The following is a 16,969-nucleotide window of genomic DNA, read 5'->3' on the forward strand; positions in this document are numbered from 1 at the left end:
GCTGGGGCAGTGGCGCCGTGTGACCTGAGAAAGAAGACCCAGTAGGGAGCTCTGTTCGCGCTTTTGTGCAGATGGGTGCCAGGGCTGGAGCGGGCCCAGTGGGGGGCGTGGGGCACTGGGCACCGTCCCGTGGGGCCCGGGAGGGAGGGATGGCCCAAGCGCTCCCTGGGTCCAAGGCCTCCCTGCGGGGGCTGCTCCACCTCTCGGGGCCTCAGGGTCCTCTCGGGGCCTCAGGGTCCTCCCGGGCTGGGCCAGCGGGGCGGTAGCGTCCCCGAGTGACGCTGCTGCGGGCCAGGTGCGGGGTCTGCAACTCGGCGGACGCCCCTCCCGTGACTGCCGGCAGTGTTCTAGGTGCCGTTGCGCGTCGTGCCCCGTGGACAGCGCCTCGTGCCCTGGTGGGCTCCCGCTGATGGCCTCTTCTCGTCTTCAAGTTAAAGTTCCCAGGGGTCTTTCCCAGTTTTCTCTGCTTTCTTGTTGCAGCGGCTGCTGTTTTGGGGGTCGAGAGGGGCACACGTCTCTCTGGGTTTCTTAACACGGGAGCGGGGCTGTTAGTCTCGGTGCCGGGGATGCTGGGCCAGAGAATCCCGTCCTGCGGGGACCGTGGGAGTCTACCGCTGGGTGCCGGGGGCGTCCCACCCTCCCGTTCCTGACCCTGGCAGACGTCTCCGGACAGTCCCGGGTGCCCCCTGCGTGCGCATCGTCCCTGGTCGAGAACCTGTGCGCTGGGGGGACGTGAGAGGACCGCCGTGCAGGAACTCCGTGGAAGTGGTCACTCCTGTTTGTGGCTCCTGAGTTACTTGCTGGAGTCTTTTCCTCCCCTTTCCCTCTTTGTTCCAGAGCCGAGGAAAGCGACATCCTTCACTGTTGCCCCCACGGCCCCAGATGTTCGCCGGGGAGCCGCCGCTGGCCGTGCGCCGTGCCAGTGACGCGGCGAAGAGTGTGGGTGGGCCTGCCCTGCTCAGTCCCCAGTGTGTGTGTGTGTGTGTGTGTGTCGGGGGGGGGGGGACGGTCCCACCGGCGTCGTGAGGCCTCCGTGAGAGAGCGCCCGTGCCTGGGTCCGGCCCCAGGCCACGTGCTGCCCGTGTGTTACCTTCCTCGATTTCCGTACAGACCTCAGGGGAAGATGATTTGCCTGTTGGTCTCAAAACCAGCAGAGAAGAGTGTGAGCCCCGCTGGGGCTGTCGCTCTGGCTCCAGCGGAGGGGGCAAGGGCCAGCGCTCAGACCGGGAAGGGCCTGGACTGCCTGCTCCAGAAGCAGGGGTGCTCACACGAGTGTGTGTTTCCCTTTAGGATGCTGTTTTCGTGCTCTTGCCTCCTGTTCCTGTGGGGCGGGGGGGCCATGCAGAGCCCGGCTTTCTGCGTTGTCTAGTGTAAACGGCTGGTGTGTCTTCCTTTGAAAGCTGTGCCCTCCGTCCCACCCGGCAGCAGGCAGTGTGGCCGGGGAAGGCGTCACAGCGGGGTCGGCATGGGGGGGCTGTGGTTGGGTGTTAGGCTGCGGCCATCTAGGGGCGGCGGAGCCTGCATCAGTGGGACGCCCCTGCCGGGCAGCTCTGTTCTCAGCAGCCTTCCCATGTCTACACGGCAGCCTTCCCAGGTCCACACGGGGCCTTCGCATGTCTACACGGCAGCCTTCCCATGTCTACACAGCAGCCTTCCCATGTCTACATGGCAGCCTTCCCATGTCCACGTGGGGGCCTTCCCATGACCACTCGGCAGCCTTCCTATGTCCATTTGGGGCCTTCCCGTGTCCACTTGGGGCCTTCCCGTGTCCACGCGGCACCTTCCCGTGTCCACACGACGCCTCTCTAGCCTGGAGGTAGAGTTCATGTCCCAGGGAAATCCGTATCATAGGCAGAAGTGCAGCCTGCTAGAATGAGAGAGTCGAGAACAGCAGCCTAGAAGTGTCGCCAGGCAGAGTAAAGGCTCCAATTTGGGCCTGCAGCTTCTGGTTAGGGGTGTGCAGTGTTACCGACCCCAAGTCGTTGCCGGGCTCCGGGACCCACCGATCCACGCGTGCGTGGAGCATACGTGTGGACGTGCCCCTGGTAGCTCGGTGCTCAGAAGCCTAGGCAGGAGCCGAACACGAGAGAGAGACCCGTGCCCTGGCCGGGGCACTGCACACTTCCCCCTGCGGCCTGGCCCCTTTGTCGTGTGTCTCCGTGAAGGAAGGTGCTTGCTAGTGGGGGGCATCCAGGTGGGGGTTGAGGACGACAGGTGTGTGTTCAGAGGCAGAAGGACAGGATGGGCAGTTACTTGTAGGTGAGTGGGTTGAGATCCAGGGTTGGTCCTCTGTAAGTCTCTTGAGATTACTGGGTCACATTAGAATTTCTCGATTCCGAGCACGGTGTGGAACCGGGGTGAGGCCTGGAGCTTGCTCGGGGCCTGGGCCACAGAGCCCGTGTTTCTGCCGTCCACAGCAGCGCCTGGGAGTTACATGTTTAATAAACTTGAATTTGGCTCTACGCCTCCTTCCTCATGTGGGCGGAGTACATTAGGGCAGTGAGGGGTTAGAGACACCCGGCCTCCTGAGTGGGATCGCCCCCCTCTGGCTTCCTTGCTCCGTGCATCAAGGGGGCTGCCCGTTCAGCGGGTCCTCAGTTCACCGTGGCCTTCCTCTATCACGTGCTGTTGCCCTGTTTTTAAAAATTCAACTTGGAGGGGCGCCTGGGTGGCGCAGTCGGTTGAGCGTCCGACTTCAGCCAGGTCACGATCTCGCGGTCCGGGAGTTCGAGCCCCGCGTCGGGCTCTGGGCTGATGGCTCAGAGCCTGTAGCCTGTTTCCTATTCTGTGTCTCCCTCTCTCTCTGCCCCTACCCCGTTCATGCACTGTCTCTCTCTGTCCCAAAAATAAATAAACGTTGAAAAAAAAAATTAAAAAAAAAAAAATTCAACTTGGAGATCTAATTTACTTACAGTAAAATAAACCCATTTTAAGTATGGTTTGAAGAGATTAGACAGGTTTACCTACCCGTATAATCAACACCACAGTTAAAATACAGAACATGACGGTCACCTGTACAAGGTCCCCTGTCCTCTCCCCGGCCGTCCCTGTCCCTCCCCAGCTGCTGGAGAGCACGGACCTTCCTGTCACTGCAGATCCGATTGGACTTCCCAGGGACGAGTGTGAGTGCAATCCTACCAGCATGTCCTCTGTTTCTGGCTCCTTTTACTCGGTTCGTGCTTTTAAGTTGCAGGTTAATGTAGTTCATAACTTTTGTCCCAATTAGCACCTGCTGTATGATACACTACAATGTGCCTCCCCCCCCCCCCCCCCAGATATAATTTGGGTTGTTTCTAGTTTCTGGCTGCCACAAAACCTTCTGCACATTTGGGTACAAGTCTGTGTGGATATATGTTTTCTTTCCCTTGGGTAATTACCCAGGAATGTGATTGCTTTATCATATGATAAATGTATGTTTAACTTTTTTATTTATTGAGAGGGGGGCAAGTGAGCGAGGGGCAGAGAGAGAGAGAGAGGGAGAGAGAGAGAGAGAAGTGGGGCTCATCTGGGCTCGTGCTCACCCGCAGCCGGACTCGAGCCCACCTGCTATGGGACTCGAACTCATGAACTGTGAGATCATGACCTGAGCCGAAGTCAGATGCTTAGCAACTGAGCCACCCAGGCACTGTGTTTAACTTTATAAAGACTACCGGATGGTCCCCAAAGTGGTTGTGCCGTCGTTTACGCTTCCACTGACAATGTAGAAGTTTCATTCGTTCATATCTTAATCTGAACTTGGTGTGTAACGTATGATTTCGTATGATTCTAGTACAAGTGCTGTTGATTATCTTTTCATGGACTTATTGGTCGTTTGTAGATCTTCTTTTGTGAAATGTGTGAATTTTTTGACTTTTTTTTTATTGGTTTATCTTATTGAGTTGTAAGAGTTCTTTTTATATGCTGGATACAAGTCCTTTGTCAGATATATGTATTGCAAATATTTTTTCCTACTCTGTGGCTTGTCTTTTTATTTTCTTAGTTGTATTTATTAATTTAATTTAATTTAATTTATTTTTTTTAAGTAATCTGTACCCCTGTGTGGGGCTCAAACTCATGACCCCAAGATCAGGAGTTGCACGCTCCGCCGACTGAGGCGGCCACGTGCCTCTCTTAGTGGTATCCCTGAAGAACAAAAGTTTCTCATTTTATGAAGTCCAGCCCATTTTTATCATGCTTTTTTTATGTGCTATGAAAGAAATTTTTGCCTACCTCAAAGCCATGAAGATTGAAAAAGCCAGAATTCTTCTGGAGGTTCTACATAGTTCTAGCTCTTACGTTTAAGTCTGATCCATTGTGAGTTCTGTGCACGTGAAGTTCAGTAATGAGCAAGTGCTCACGTCCTCCTATGGGCGTCAATTTTTCTAACATCATTTCTTGCTTGAAAAAGACCATTCTCTCCCTATTAAAGTCCTTGGCAACTTGGTCTAAAATCATTTGACCGCATATATTCAGTGCCGTTTTTATTATTGTGTGAATGAAAAATGGATCTTACGTGTTATTTCTCTGAAGGCAACTCAAGACCTTGCAGTGCTTCTAAAGTATCATAATGAACATTCATGTTCAAACTCTGGTGAATTATTTTTTAATTAAAAAATCCATTACAGAGATATGACAGATAATCGCAGTAACCCTAGACCAGGTCTGGGACTGGAGGGATAGAAATGCTATAAAGACTATTAATAGGTCAAGTGACAAAATTGGAATAGGAATAATAGATTAGATAGAAGTTTTGCATTCATGTAAGTTTATGAAGTTGACAGTAGTACTGTGGTAACGTAAGAGAATATTCCGGTTTTTAATAGACACATTCCTAAGTATTTAGGAGTAAAGGACCATGGTATATGTAATTTACTCTCAAATGATTAAAAAAGCGTGTGTGTGTGTGTAGAGAGAGAGTTTTTGAGTGCAAATGATAGAGCAGATGTGGTCAAGTGTTAGGTAAATCTGAATGAAGGTGTACCACTTTTGCCACCTTGAAATTACTTATTTTCAAATAAGTTTTTCTTTTCAAATAAAAAATCCATTACGTCAACTTGTTGAATTAATATTTGCCTTTTCTAAAAAAGTAGGATTAAATGTATTCAAATAGCCATTAACTGATTTTTAAAATTTTTTTTAAAAAAGCTAGTTTACTGTGCTTATCTTGGTTGAAATGTAAATAGAAATGTATTTGAAAAATAAATGGTCATTCTAGATGTAATCTACCAAATATTTTATGTATTTAAAAATTTTTTTTTAATATTGATTTATTTTTGAGAGAAAGACAGTGTGAGTGGGAAAGGGGCAGAGAGAGGGAGACACAGAGTCTGAAACAGGCTCCAGGCTCTGAGCTGTCCACACAGAGGGGGACATGGGACCCAAACTCACGGACCATGAGATCATGACCTGAGCCGAAGTCGGCCGCTTAACTGACTGAGCCACCCAGGCGTCCCATAAATTTTTTATGTATTTTATGATGATGGCTTATGTTACAAATTCTGTTTCTGAAATCCAGCTTCGAGTTCTGTTGTGTAAACTGGCCTATTTGAAATTTTCTGATGATAGTTTCTATTTCCTTACAATACCTTTAAGTACCTAGTTTGATTGACATGTTTTAACATTATTACAGAGCCCTGTGCACCAGATCCCTTTGTATGTCTTAGTCAGGAAGACGGAATCACTGTTAAGTTCAGGCATCACTCCAGGGATTTAATGTCAATCCAAATTGGTTTTACCAAGTACTGTTTTGTATTTAATCTCTTTTCTGCCACAACAAAATCAACAGAAGAAGCCTTATAATCTGCAGGATAGAGATGATCTGTTCTAGGGAAGAAATGGGAAAGGATTCAGGGCGAAACCAGTATAGCCAGTACATTCTCACAAAGTGATGCTTAGTTCACCTTATCAATGAGAGCCATCCTGTCCATTGACTGTGGTCTTTGAGACCCATTTTGTCCACTTGCAATGGACAGTGAGAGCTATCTTGTCCACTCAGTGATGGTCAGTACGAACCATCTTGTCCACTTACCATCATCAATGAGAACCATCTTGCCCACTTGGCTTGGTCAATGAGAACCATCTATCCATTTGCCATGGTCAACGAGAGCCATCTTGTCCACTTAACTGCGGTCATTGAGAGCCATCTATCCATTTGCCATGGTCAACGAGAACCATCTTGTCCACTTAACTGTGGTCAGTGAGAGCCATCTATCCATTTGCCATGGTCAACGAGAACCATCTTGTCCACTTAATTGCAGTCAGTGAGAGCCATCTATCCATTTGCCATGGTCAACGAGAGCCATCTTGTCCACTTACCATGGTCAATGAGAGCCATCTATCCATTTGCCATGGTCAACGAGAACCATCTTGTCCACTTAACTGGGGTCAGTGAGAGCCATCTATCCATTTGCCATGGTCAACGAGAGCCATCTTGTCCACTTAACTGCGGTCAGTGAGAGCCATCTGTCCATTTGCCATGGTCAACGAGAACCATCTTGTCCACTTAACTGGGGTCAGTGAGAGCCATCTATCCATTTGCCATGGTCAACGAGAGCCATCTTGTCCACTTAACTGCGGTCAGTGAGAGCCATCTGTCCATTTGCCATGGTCAACGAGAACCATCTTGTCCACTTAACTGGGGTCAGTGAGAGCCATCTATCCATTTGCCATGGTCAACGAGAACCATCTTGTCCACTTAATTGCAGTCAGTGAGAGCCATCTATCCATTTGCCATGGTCAACGAAAGCCATCTTGTCCACTTACCATGGTCAACGAGAGCCATATCGTGTCCATTTACTGTTGTCAGTGAGAGCCATGTCGTCCACTTGCCATGGTCAGTGAGAGCCATCTTGTCCACAGGGGGGACCCATTGGTGGTTTATCTCACCACTTGTCACTTTTAGTGTCTTAATTGACTTAGTTCAGGGACTTGCTTTTCTTCATTTCTAGTCCTACAGTGAAGTTAAATACACATTTACACATAGTATATTCTACTTCAGTAAATCTCATTATAACCTGGATCCAGACCACCCCTAATTTAGTCTTTTCAGTTCTGCTTTTTTATTATCTTTCTGGTTGCACATTGCTGTCATTTGCTGATTACTTTTGAGCTTATGCATTTGAAAATATGAATTTTCTGACTTCTCCAGAATGTTCTTGATAGATAGAACTATCTTAAATCTTGCCATTATTCGTGCGATATTTTCTTCAGGATTCCCTCTGTAGCATAGTTTTAAAGTTCACTGTTCTTGACCATATTAACTGTGGTTGATCTAGACAGAACATAATGACTATGTGGATGGAGCTCCAAACCGTGATTTTGAGCTCATGTTTATTTCCCAATGAGGACATCCTAATTCCAGATAATAAGCAAAGCAATGGAAAAGAGGGTTGTCTTGTCTTTTACCTGTCATTGGGTTGTGACCTTGCCTCATAGATTCTCCTGATATGGACGCTTCCTCCTGAAAGGACTCAACTCTTTTTCAGGGGCCTGTTACGTAGCTCTCATTAATGGTGGTGATGGGCACCTTGGAGGTGGGGGGTCCACCAGTGGTCCAGGGACCCTGCTTCCAGAGCCAAATCACTGCCACTTCAGTGCACCTTCAGCTTCCCCATGCAGTGACCTTCCTGGGCATTTCTCAATGATCACAAAGTTTCAGTCACAGAATGTTTTGTTTTGTTTTTTAATGGAAGAAACAAACAGCTCCTGTTAGAGAAAAATATGAAATTAACAACTTTAAAATGCTTTTGGAAGGTTCAAAACATTAACTTCTTAAAATGTCAGTCTCCACAATAATGACAGAAAGTTGCATTTTAAAGTTTCACTTTTTTACATTTTCTAACTTTTTTTGAGATCACAGGCCCCTTTGAGAATCTCTGGATTCTTGGGATTCAGACATCTTCTTCAAAGCCTGTGAATGAACTTCCAGCACCCAGGTTACGATTTCTGCTCTTTGGTGCTCCGCAAGGTCTTTGCATTAGCGCCTGTCACAACAAGTGCACGAAAGGGAATAGGAAGTTGACTGTTGGTTACAGCAGACTTCAGGCTGTCGAGGACTTCAGGCTGTCGAGGTCTGCTGTGCGACGAAGGAAGGAGTGAAGGAAGGAAGGAAGTCCAAAGTAAGACGAAGCATTCTTTCTTAAGCTCCAGTCTCATTGAGCTATTTTGTCTGAAGCTGGTTCTTACGTGTTCAGCTTTCCTGTTTGTCGGCTCCTAGAAACTTCCGCCCTCTACCTGCCCACCCTTAGCGTGCGGAGTTTGAGGCGGTTGGGAAAATACGTCTAATGTAAAAGGCGTCTGGGCAGGGAAAACAGGGTAGCAGACTAACATGGCAGGGCAGGACGAGGACAGAGCAGAGCCCGCCATTCACGAAAGGCCCATTAGCCAGAGGAACGAGGGAGGCTTCAATCTGTCGTGGAAGTCACAGGGCCTCTGAGACGTGCTGATCACAACCAGTGAGTTTTCCTGAGAGGTGCAGCCTTTCCTGACACAGAGACCTAAGAGAAGCTGCCGCTTCAGACCTTCGCCGAGAGTACGTTCTCCAGCCGTCTCTACGAGAGCGGCCTGTGCCGAAGATGCACAGTCCCTTGGGTGGATCCCAAGAGAACACCGAGCACACGGGTAGCCTTCCGACCATCTGTTGTGACGTAATAAAATTTAGATCACTCAGAAGCATGAATATACACTATATACCCGTTAGGTTATCTTTCAAAATAACAAGCACCCAGTTTTGAGATTCGGCAGCGGAAGATTCTTGGTTGGTCGTGTTGGGTGTTCAATTAAAAGCAGTTCATATCTTTTGACAGCCATTTAAGGGGAGAATAGGCTCACAGGGGCTTCTTGGGACTTTCAAGGAGCTGGCCATTGTAACATGTTGGCCACACTGAGGTGGGCCGAGGGGAGCCATGGACAGACCCGGGCTTCCTCGGGAGCCCTCAGGGCACGCCATGACACGGCCGTGGAGCAAGGCTGTGTGGTAGTCTTAGCCTGGAAGGGTTTTAAAAGAGTTGTGTGTGGTGGGATTTAAGAAATAAAAGTAAGTGAAAAACAATAGCAAAAAACAAAGCACCTCGTTAAAAGCACACTTCAAAATGTCAGATTTCACACGGGCGTGGTCCTTGTCCCTCCCCCAGCTCCTGCTTAATTCTTCCTCAGTATAAGCTGAGTTCTTTCCAGGAAATAGTCGGTTGGTCTGACCCGCATTTATATTTATTTTTTTAATTTAAACTCAAATTAGTTTACATACAGTGTGGTCTTGGCTTCAGGAGTAGATCCCAGGGATTCATCGCTTCCATATAACACCCAGGGCTCATGCCAACAAGTGTCCTTCCTCATGCCTGACACCCATCTTCCCCACCTCCCAGCCCCCTACCCCCAGCAACCCTCAGTTTGTTCTCTGTATTGGAGAGTCTCTTACGGTCTGCCTCTCTCTCTGTATCTTATTTTTCCTTCCCTTGCCCTATGTTCATCTGTTGGCTTTCTCAAGTTCCACATATGATATCTGTCTTTCTCTGACCGACTTACTTCGCTTAGCATAATACCCTCCAATTCCATCCACATTGTTGCAAGTGGCAAGGTTTCATTCTTTTTGATTGCCGAGTAATACTCCATTCACATCTTCTTTATGCATTCGTTTGTTGACGGACAGTTGGGCTCTCTCCATACTTTGGCTGTTGTCAATAGCGCTGCTGTAAACATTGGGGTGCATGTGCCTCTTTGAGTCAGCATTTTTGTATCCTTTCTGACCAGCATTTAGAAAGTGGGATCAGTTGCCATTTGAGGCTTGTTCTAGAATACGATGACCAAAATCTCAAGAATACTTTTGAGTCATCATTCATTCATTCATTCATTCAGAGACAGCATGAGCAGGGGAAGAGGGGAGAGAGAATCCCCAAGCAGGCCTCACACTGTCAACACAGACCCTGATGTGGGGCTCGAACTCAAGAACCATGAGATCATGACCTGAGCCAAAATCAGGAGTCAGCCGCTTAACCAAGACTGAGCCACCCAGGGGCCCCATTGAGTTGTGATTTTTTTTCTAAATGTTTATTTTTGAGAGAGACAGAGTGTGAGCAGGGGAGGGGCAGAGAGAGGGAGACACAGAATCCGAAGCAGGCTCCAGGCTCTGAGCTGTCAGCACAGAGCCCGACGCGGGGCTCGAACTCGCCACCTGCGAGATCGTGACCTGAGCTAAAGTCAGCGCTTACCTGACTGAGCCGCCCAGGCTTCCTGTGCTGTGATCTTTAACAGCAAACGGATGTGCAGTTTGTGTGTGTCACCAGGTGATGACACCTCTCTGAAGGGACATGGAGTCAGAACCCCTCGTTGTACTTCATTTAGGATTTCCCTGTGGTCTGTCCAGGACTGGTTCCTGCAGGTCTCACCCTTGGGTGTTGTCGTGCATGAGCGTCAGACCCAGGGTGACCCCGAGCTCTGTGTTTCCGAAGCTGCAGCTGTGGGGGATGCCCCTCCTCTGTGCCTCTGACAGGAACCAGACTCTCTCTTGTTGTTTCTGGGAGATTTCTCCCGAAGGTGATGGAGCATAACAGTGATTGTTCATGACGCTGGTTCTGGGACAAGATGTTGCTTGAAAGATCTAGGTTTGCAGCTTGCCCCACAGTCTCTGTGTGTGGGCAGGGGTGTCCGTAGAAGATTCTCTGTGTGTGGGCAGGGGTGCCCCTAGAAGGTTCTCTGTGTGTGGGCAGGGGGTCCCCCAGAAGGTTCACTGTGTGGGCAGGGGCGCCCCCAGAAGGTTCACTGTGTGGGCAGGGGCGCCCCCAGAAGGTTCACCGTGTAGACAGGGGCACCCCGAGAAGGTTCTCTGTGGGCAGGGGCGCCCCTAGAAGGTTGTCTGTGGGCAGGGGGGCCCCTAGAAGGTTCACCACGTGGGCATGGGTGCCCTGAGAAGGTTCTGTGTGTGGGCAGGGGCGCCCCAAGAAGGTTCTCTGTGTGTGGTCAGGGGCGCCCCGAGAAGGTTCTCTGTGTGTGGGCAGGGGCACCCCGAGAATGTTCACCATGAGGGCAGGGGTGCCCCCAGAAGGTTCTCTGTGTGTGGGCAGGGGGGCCCCTAGAAGGTTCACCGTGTGGGCAGGGGCGCCCCTAGAAGGTTCTCTGTGTGTGGGCAGGGGCGCCCCTAGAAGGTTCTCTGTGTATGGGCAGGGGGGCTCCTGTAAGGTTCACTGTGTGGGCAGGGGTGCCCCGAGAGGTTCTGTGTGTGGGCAGGGGCGCCCCGAGAAGGTTCTGTGTGTGGTGAGGGGCACCCCGAGAAGGTTCTCTGTGTGTGGGCAGGGGTGCCCCTAGAAGGTTCTCTGTGTGTGGGCAGGGGGCCCCCTAGAAGGTTCACCATGTGGGCAGGGGCGCCCCCAGAAGGTTCACTGTGTGGGCAGGGGCACCCCGAGAAGGTTCTTCGTGTGTGGGCAGGGGCGCCCCTAGAAGGTTCTCTGTGTGTGGGCAGGGAGGCCCCTAGAAGGTTCACCACGTGGACAGGGGTGCCCCGAGAAGGTTCTGTGTGTGGGCAGGGGCGCCCCGAGAAGGTTCTGTGTGTGGGCAGGGGCGCCCCGAGAAGGTTCTGTGTGTGGGCAGGGGCGCCCCGAGAAGGTTCTCTGTGTGTGGGCGGGGGGCCCCTAGAAGGTTCACTGTGTGGTGAGGGGTGCCCCCAGAAGGTTCACCGTGTGGGCAGGGGCATCCCGAGAAGGTTCTCTGTGTGTGGGCAGGGGCGCCCCTAGAAGGTTCTGTGTGTGGTGAGGGGTGCCCCCAGAAGGTTCACCGTGTGGGCAGGGGCGCCCCCAGAAGGTTCTCTGTGTGTGGGCAGGGGCGCCCCTAGAAGGTTCTGTGTGTGGTGAGGGGTGCCCCCAGAAGGTTCACCGTGTGGGCAGGGGCGCCCCCAGAAGGTTCTCTGTGTGTGGGCAGGGGCGCCCCGAAAAGGTTCTCGCGGGGGCGTCCGTAAAGGCGGAAGAGGCCGCGATCTGGGCACCCTGGGGACCGTGCCACAGTGCTCAGGGAACACTGAAGCGCACAGGTGAGGACCGGCAGTGAGGGGTGCTTCTGGCGGCAGAAGGCCTTCCGGTTCCTTGTGTCTGGTGTGTATTTGCAGATTCTGGCCGAGGGGGGTCCCCCTGGGGTCTGCGGTGCGCAGCGTTGCTTTCCTTCCAGCAGAAAGGGGCCGCCGCAGGGCGGGGGGCAGCCCCGCGGTTGCTCAGGGCTCTGGGCTGCACGGCGCTTCTCCCCCCAGGAAGGCCATGGGCGTCTCAGCCCAGAGTCAGCCCCGGTTCCCGGCCTCGCCAGCCCCGATCGGCCGGCGTCAGTGGGCCGGATGGAGACTTCTTTTTTTTTTTTTTTTTTTTTTTAAATTAAAAAAAAAATTTTTTTTTAACGTTTATTTATTTTTGAGACACAGAGAGACAGAGCATGAATGGGGGAGGGTCAGAGAGAGGGAGACACAGAATCTGAAACAGGCTCCAGGCTCTGAGCTGTCAGCACAGAGCCCGATGCGGAGCTCGAACTCACGGACTGTGAGATCGTGACCTGAGCCCAAGTCGGCCGCGCAACCGACGGAGACTTCTGACCGTGATGGAAACGTTAGCTCAACTGCTGGCTGCTTACTGACGCTTCCCCCGGCCCCCCCCGCCCACCGGCCATGGCTTGCTCAGAGACCCCCCTCTGGCAGTCTGTCCAGCCCGGCGACCCCAGGCCGCATTGGGGTGGTGGGCAGTCCGCGGACAGGTCGCGAAGGTGGCATTTACCTCTGCGGACGCTCGGGTGGAGATGGCGTACATCCCCAGGAAGGGGACAGGATCACTGGTGGCCTCTCGTGCACCTGCTCCTTCTCCTCCAGTCTCTGAGCTCACCTATGTGTCTCTCCCTGAGGCTAAGCGGGTGCTGGTGGCTGTTGTGGGCGTTGGCGAGAAGGGGCGGTCTCTCTGTTCAGCACGAGGACGGCAGGTGTCAGGAAGGGCATGTTCTACCGTCATGTCAGCTGACCTGTAACCCGGGTCACCGGCGACAGGAAGGTCTGCTTCCCCGTTCTGTTCTGCGTGGTGAGGGATTTCTGTTCAGACAGGACTTGGGTGGGGGTGGGGGGTTCCTGCAGTTACTCAGGGCGTTCGGGGACAGCAGGGTTAGGTCTAATGTTTAGTGTTGCCAGATGGTCTTGAAGCGGGGCTTCTGGCTCTGGGAAGGATTACTTTATTTTCTTGTACACAGTTTTCTCAAGTGATACTTTCTGTAAAAAAGTTGTCAGGATATCCTGATTCTTGCTTTATTGTCGTAAATACTATCCTGTGTCCCGAAAGAACACAGTATTTGTCTTTCATCAACATCCGATAAGAGATTTAATACAGCTCCCCTCCCTCCCCCTCCCTCCCTCTCCCTCCCCCTCCCTCCCCCTCCCACACAGGCTTCTGCCTGGCCACTTAGGGGCATCTGAGAGTGATGGGGAGAGTGGGCAGCAGAGTGTCATTTCTCCGCATGATCCCCTAGGGAACTCTTTGTCCCCAACCTCACCCTTCCAGGAAGCTTCAGGTATTAATCGAAAGACTCCCCCACCCCAGTAATTATTACGGCAAGATAGCTAAAGATCCAGTGTTAATTTGGCTTTAGATTATTCTAGCAAGTCAGTGTGGGGGTTTATAGATTGTTTGAGCCTCTTGGTCCTTGTGAAGCTCTCTCGTTGTCGAGGGAGCTTGTGGAGCAGAATTGCTTTACGGCTTTGCTTGGTGATGATTAAGGAAAAGTGCGGAGAGAAGGAGTTTATGACACGGGAGCCAAACGCCATGAATGTACGCCGTGGGGTAGCACGGGCTTTGCTTCGGTTCTTACCTTCTTAGATAGGTCGAAGGGTGTTACAGAAGCGGCGAGGCGGGTTACAGAACAGTGTGGGTCGGTGATTTCATCAAAGGAAACCCTGTGCTTTGTGTCCTCTAGAACGTCGTTCTCTCAGGAGGCTCCACAATGTTCAGGGACTTCGGACGTCGACTGCAGAGAGATTTAAAACGAGTGGTCGATGCCAGGCTGAGACTCAGCGAAGAGCTCAGCGGTGGCCGGATCAAGGTAGGAGGCGTCTCCGGGCCCCGAGCGCGCCTGGCTGTGCCCCCTCCCACAGAGCCCGAGGAGCCGGCCGGCCGGCTGGGGAGCCCGCACCAGGGTTCAAGTCCCTTCCCCAGCCGCACCGTGAGATCACGCTCGAGTGTCGCTGCTGCCGAACTCATCCCAAGAGTGTCGTTAAGGCTGGTGTCCCTACTGGGGTGGCACCAACCACTTCGTGACCCACCCCTGCCGGCGCTTTCTCTGTGATGACCAGGATCTACGGGGTTGGGACCAGTTGACAGCGAGGGTCTTTTATGTTTTTTTGGAGGTGTTCTCACGAAACTAAAGTAAGCACCCTTAGCGCGGGGAGTCTCGGTGTGTTACCCGAAGGTAATCGTCGAGGAGCTGCTGAGTTTCCCTGGGCTTCCGGGCAGGGCTGGGCCTCGGTGTAGACGGGACCAAATGCACACCCTCTGGCTTGGTGGAGTGACTGGTGGCAGATCTCTCACGGTGTTTCCGGGACGCGTGACATTAGTTCTGTGACGCTGAAACATCTAATTTGTTTAGTAAAAAAAAAATCAACTGGGTTAGTTGCTTGGATTTCTTACTGTTTCAAACGCCTTTAGTTTCGTGAAAGATAACCCTTCCTTGATGTGGGCGCTTTGTTCCCTGCACCATCTCCGCTGGGGGCTGGGGGCTGGGGGCTGGGTGCGTTTGGCCGAGACCCTTCCTGTCAGAGGCTGTGCGTGGCCGATGCCACCACCGAGGCACTAGAACATCGGGGATGGGCCTCGAGCTGTCAGCTGGGAGGAGGCCCCTCGACGGTCAGCACTCAGGGCGGAGCTTTCCTCTTGCCTGCTGAGCGGTTGCTGGGTGACCAGTCGACCGCCCTGGCGACTCAACGTCCCTTACTCTCTTTCGCAGCCTAAGCCCGTGGAGGTTCAGGTGATAACGCATCATATGCAGCGCTATGCGGTGTGGTTTGGAGGCTCGATGCTGGCCTCAACTGTAAGTCCTTTTCTAGATTGTTGTCTGTTTTCATTTCTGCGTCCTCTGTCGAGTTGGGATGCACGTTGCCCTGTGAAGGTTAAATAGTGCGTGGCTCTCAACAGTTGCACTTTTAATTCTGTGACGTGTAAGAACCGTCTTAATGGTAACGTCCATCGCACGGCTAATCCTTCCTAATTAGGGCTTGCAGACAGTGTGGGTAAGCGGGATCCCAAAATAACCTCGATTCCCATGACTGCCCCAAGTAGTTTTTACTCTCCTCCTCACTCTGTGACGAGCTAGTGAGTCGCCAGCGTAGGGTGGCCCGCGGTTGGTTCGAGCGGAGGGCGAACACGTTCAAGAACCGAAGTGACCTCCGTCCGTAGTCGGGCCTCAGAGGGCGAGAACCTCACCACCGGGGTCTCCTTTGCGTGACGGTTTACTAGTCCTGTTCCTTTCTGGAAGGTGTCTGTACGCTCCTAACCGCTGCCTCCCCTAGCCCGAGTTCTTTCAGGTGTGCCACACCAAGAAGGACTACGAGGAGTATGGCCCCAGCATCTGCCGCCACAACCCTGTCTTCGGAGTCATGTCCTAGTGTTCGCGTCGACGGCGTCTCCCGGTCACGCGGCGCCGGGCTGAGACCGCAGCTCCTGTACATAGTGGCGTCCGGTGTCGATGTCGAGAAGCGTGCTTGCGTCGCCGAATGCATGAGGCGGTTCCGTGCACGCCCCCCGTGTGCCCGCCATCCGACGGCCGCCCTCCCTCCCCTCGCCCCCCCCCCGCCTCCCCGCCTCCCCGCCTCCGAGCTTCTAGTCCGCGGGGAATTCTGAAGGAATTCACCTGCGACTTTAAAAATGGTGAGGAAATCCCCCCAGAAGATGGCGCAAACTGGTCCCCGCGGGAAAGAATATGGGGCTGCACCCCCTTTTCCTCCCGGCCCATTTTTGTAAATAAAACATTATAAACTTGAAATACAAATTGATGTTTATATTTCCTATTATTTTGTATTTCCTGGTATTTGGTACAACTGGCCGAGCCTAAGCACGAATAGATTTTGGTGTCTTGGAGTTGCTGTAAAAATGTTTCTACTTGTGAGGCATGTTCTGATGTGTCTGTAGGCAAACAAAACAAAGCAGCAAACTTTTTTTGCCACATGTTTGCTAGAAAACGATCACGCTTTATTGGCGTCACATGAAGTTTCCATACTAAACGCTGTTGTACGAGAATCATTGCAGATAATGTATCTCTTCATTTTCCTGTTTGACCTTTCTGGAACTGTTTTATAGAAGACGCTGGTTTGCCGTTGGAGTGTTGGATGAAATGCTACCGTGCACCGTTGTAATAAAAGCGGTTAGACTCTTTATACAGATTTCCTGTCGTGCTGTGCTGGTCTTTCCGTTTCCCCTTTGGGCTCATGCTTGTCCCAAAGGGTGTTGCGGTTTGTCTCCCGTCACCGGAGGATTTGGTGATCGGTACCAAGTCCGCGGAAGGACGTTTCCCAAAATGACGGGGACCGTCTGCCATCAGTGGCCACTCGGTCACCAGCGGCGCTCCGGATGCTCACGTGAGGGCCTCTGGATGCGGGGCGGGGAGGGTGCTTCTGCGGATTTCCAGCATCCCTTCCTTGGAACCCAGGACTCACCGCTGAGCTTTGAGTGGTTGCTCTGACGTTTGCTGAGTAGGTTGCTGGCTTAAAAGGTACTTGGCAAAAGTAAGAGATTTAGCGTTGTCCCGTTCTTCATGTAATATGTTCCGTGTGACACCCTTACGGTACTTCTTCTAAGTCACGAAGTAGGTTTTATTCTCTGAAACTTAGCCTTCATAAAGAAACATTTAGTTTTATTATTTAAGTTTAGAAACGAGGTTGAGAACAGCAGTAAGTTCCCAGCGTGGTGAAATCTGAGTTTCCTCTGCCCGAGGCCGTCCCTGCCTGGTTCCTCCCATCCAAGTACTAACCAGGCCCGACCCTGCTTAGCTTCCG

General features: G+C 51.9%; 1 protein-coding gene across 6 annotated transcripts in view; it reads left to right on the forward strand.

Moving 5' to 3' along the window:
- Nucleotides 1-16,357, forward strand: part of ACTR3B (actin related protein 3B) — an 89,905-nt gene extending 73,548 nt beyond the window's left edge. For all 6 annotated transcript variants that reach the window (XM_023250777.2, XM_023250784.2, XM_023250778.2 and 3 more), the window contains 3 exons: nt 13,900-14,025; nt 14,926-15,009; nt 15,488-16,357. In XM_023250777.2, coding sequence (XP_023106545.1) covers nt 13,900-14,025; nt 14,926-15,009; nt 15,488-15,583 — 306 coding nt within the window. In that variant the 3' untranslated portion in view covers nt 15,584-16,357. The remainder of the gene's footprint in view (nt 1-13,899; nt 14,026-14,925; nt 15,010-15,487) is intronic.
- The last annotated feature ends 612 nt before the right edge of the window (nt 16,358-16,969 follow it).

This window comes from Felis catus, chromosome A2, assembly GCF_018350175.1.
Source record: "Felis catus isolate Fca126 chromosome A2, F.catus_Fca126_mat1.0, whole genome shotgun sequence".
Lineage (NCBI taxonomy): Eukaryota > Metazoa > Chordata > Mammalia > Carnivora > Felidae > Felis > Felis catus.